General features: G+C 35.7%; 1 protein-coding gene across 1 annotated transcript; it reads right to left on the reverse strand.

The window, feature by feature from the left end:
- Positions 1–252: 252 nt before the first annotated feature.
- Positions 253–2,717, reverse strand: LOC102304782 (sodium channel subunit beta-3-like). Its single transcript, XM_005952850.2, has 3 exons — positions 2,608–2,717; positions 2,069–2,422; positions 253–1,963 (listed from the first exon to the last, which is right to left on the reverse strand). The coding sequence occupies exons 1-3, from the start codon at positions 2,657–2,659 to the stop codon at positions 1,737–1,739; spliced, it is 633 nt and encodes a 210-aa protein (XP_005952912.1). The 5' UTR covers positions 2,660–2,717; the 3' UTR covers positions 253–1,736.
- Between the last annotated feature and the right edge of the window lie 339 nt (positions 2,718–3,056).

The following is a 3,056-nucleotide window of genomic DNA, read 5'->3' on the forward strand; positions in this document are numbered from 1 at the left end:
CACTGATCACCACCTGCACTCATGTATAAATCTATCTACTTAGCACTTTTAATTCTTATTCTTATTTTCTATGTTTGCACTGAAGCACCGCAGCAATTTCCTAATGTTGTAAACCTGCTCAACATTTGGCAATAAAACCCTTTCTGATTCTGAGAAACAGGAAATACCAATGGTTTCTCTTTCTCTTCCAACAGATTCCCGATACTTTGATGACACATGTTGGCTGATGAGAAGTATTTCAATGATAAAAATCTGTTACACACAGATTTATTAATAACATATTAAATAGTAAACTGGCATATTGTACAGAACGCAAAGTACATAACATTTATTTCTTTTCTTTTTTTTAATTTTCCTTTGTTTGCCCTGTTTTATGAGTACTGTATATTTAAAGACAAACAAAGCCAGCAGTGCATTCACAGATCTTTCAAATCAAGTAGAAATACATTCATTGTCACAGAGCAGCTTCCACCTGATCTTGCAAACAGCATCAGTGTGAATGACTTTGCTTCATCGTGATGGTTCCAACAATAATATTTTCAAACAATAACTCAGAGTTGATACGAAAACAACAGTTACCGGAAAATTCAACAGCTCTTATAACTGAACCAACAATTTTGAGCAGCAATAAACAAAAATATTAAAGTTTTGACTTTCATCAATGATACACATTTATTTATTCCTATTTATTTCCCAGGGTGGGATCATTCAGTACACATTTGTTTGCATTGTTTAATTCATGTTTAGTTTAGTTCACAGTGAGCTTCAACAATCCCTCTAAATATTACTATTACTGATACTACTATTAATAGTAGTATCAGGTTGCATCATATAACAACTGTTTTCATTTCATTGCGAAGATGTTGGACAATGATCATATCTAAAATATACAGTTTCTATGGGACCTTCTCACAAAACACAGATATTTTAATAAAATTACCTCACATTTTAACAGTATTTCTCATAAAATATGCACTAGTAGACCTGCACATATCTTTATCATTCAGGCATTTAGTTTGTGTTGATGCAGAGAAGCATTTAACTTCCTGGTTTGCACTTCTGTATAGTGACGCTGCCATCAGCACATTAGGAATGTTCCCATGAATGACTTCCTAATGTTCACATTAGGAAGTCATTCATTGAACAAGATCAGATACATTCACAATTAGTTTCATCAGTTACTTCACACAACATGTGCAGTTTTTCATGCCTTTGTCCTCAAGCTTTGAGATATCTCAGTGCTACAGCAGCTAAATTTAAACAACCTGGAATAAAATAAAACCATAGCACAGTACATGACCTGATCACTATAAAAAATATCAATATTTCCGTCAAAAGAAAGGCATCTGTGTTTTTCCTCAAAGTTTTGTAACTTCAATTTAAAGAAACACAAACAATATGGAAGAATAAGAAAAATAATAATACTGACGTTAAGTGTAAAATTACTCAGACCAGAAAAAGACTAAAACTGAAGTAGACTGGAGATGGTGGCCTGCAGTGTGTGTGTGTGTGAATGCATTTACGCACATACTTTAGGATTAGATGTGAATATTCTGAAGGTGAATTCAGCTGTTTGTGATGCTGGGTGGTTTTTCTTGGTTAATGAATGTGGTTTAATAAATTTGTTAAAAGCTGTATATCAATAAATGTAATAAAATGTGTTAATGCTGTAACAACGTGCTTTTCAGTACTTTAGTTTTCATAAAGAAAGCTTATATGTTTCTGTAGCAGCTTCATTACACTTCAGCAGAGTCTTCAGTAGGAAGCTTGACTGGATGTTGCTTCTTATGTTGATGAGTTTTTCGGTGTACCCCAAAAGCAACGGCAACAAGAGCAACAAAAACAGCAACAGGAACAACAACCTGAAGAGATGGAGATCCGACCCTTTCAGCATCATCCGTGTTTCCATCTGCACCTCCTTTTTCCATGACTGTTTTCTCCAACACGCTTTCATGTGTTTCACCTGCAGAGTAAACAGAAATCAAATCACAGGTGGAGAGAGTTCTAACTGGATCATAAAGCGCGGAGGAAGTTGTTAGTTTACATTTAATGAGCTCCACAAACTCACCTGTGACTGTGAGGTTGATGAAGTGACTGATCTCAGTGTGAGCTCTTTTACTTCTCACAGGGTTCCTCACAGCTATGTGACACTCATACATCCCAGTGTCATTAAACGCGACGTTCTTCAGAATCAGAGAAACGTCTCCATCCTTCATCTCTGGGTCCCTCAGCTTCACTCGGCCATGAAAAGATGGATGTTGGTAGTTTTCATAGAATCGTTTGTTCCTGTAGAAGTAGACGTAGCCGTCTGTGTTCAGGTCAGCTCTGCTCCACTTCAGCACTGAGATTATTTCATCTGTGGAAATCTCACACTGGAGAGTGACGCATGCTCCAGGTTTTGCCTGAACATCCTGCTGAAGAGCTGAAGACATCACAATTATAAATTATTATTTCCTGGTTTGGGGTTTAGAGTTTTAGAATTTAGTTTTAGAATTAAATTAAGGAAATTAAAACATGAATAAAAATGTTGTGTCCACTAGCCACTGAGCAGACAGACACATGGGACAGACAGAGAGAGAGAGATTGTTAAAACATCTATTCACTCACCTGTTAACTCAGAAATTAGAAACAAAACCAGAAGGATTTTAAAATAAGCCATGTTTAACAGAAGCACGAAGACCACGAAGCAGCAGCAAGAATCCGGAGTGAAACGGAAAGATACATGCTGAAACTGAATTACAGTGAATCCGTGTGGGGAATTTAGAGGGAAGTGAGTCACCAGTGACCTTGCCCTGCTGCTTACCTTTCTGTTTCTGTTTTACCGTTCAGTCTGTGTCAGGGTTTTAATAGTTTTGCAATTTTCATTAGTTTTTATTTTTATTTAGTTTTGACTTCAGATTTTCAATTTTATATCAGTTTGAATTAGTTTTTACCAATTGTTTGCTAGTTTAGTTTAGTTTTTATTTTTTTGAAAAGCCTTAGATTCAGTTTAGTTTTGATTAGTGTCAGTTATAGTTTTAGTTGTGTTTGCAATAATTAAGTGTAACAAAATCCCA

Source organism: Haplochromis burtoni, unplaced genomic scaffold (genome assembly GCF_018398535.1).
Source record: "Haplochromis burtoni strain Fernald_Lab_line unplaced genomic scaffold, NCSU_Asbu1 Contig_2329, whole genome shotgun sequence".
Taxonomy (NCBI): domain Eukaryota; kingdom Metazoa; phylum Chordata; class Actinopteri; order Cichliformes; family Cichlidae; genus Haplochromis; species Haplochromis burtoni.

Excerpts from the sequence above, each read along its gene's own strand:
- LOC102304782 (XM_005952850.2), bottom strand. The coding sequence starts at position 2,659 with ATGGCTTATTTTAAAATCCTTCTGGTTTTGTTTCTAATTTCTGAGTTA. Across the intron at positions 2,423-2,607 it reads TCTAATTTCTGAGTTAACAG|CTCTTCAGCAGGATGTTCAG; the intron begins GTGAGTGAATAG and ends TGATGTCTTCAG. Across the intron at positions 1,964-2,068 it reads CATCAACCTCACAGTCACAG|GTGAAACACATGAAAGCGTG; the intron begins GTGAGTTTGTGG and ends TTTACTCTGCAG.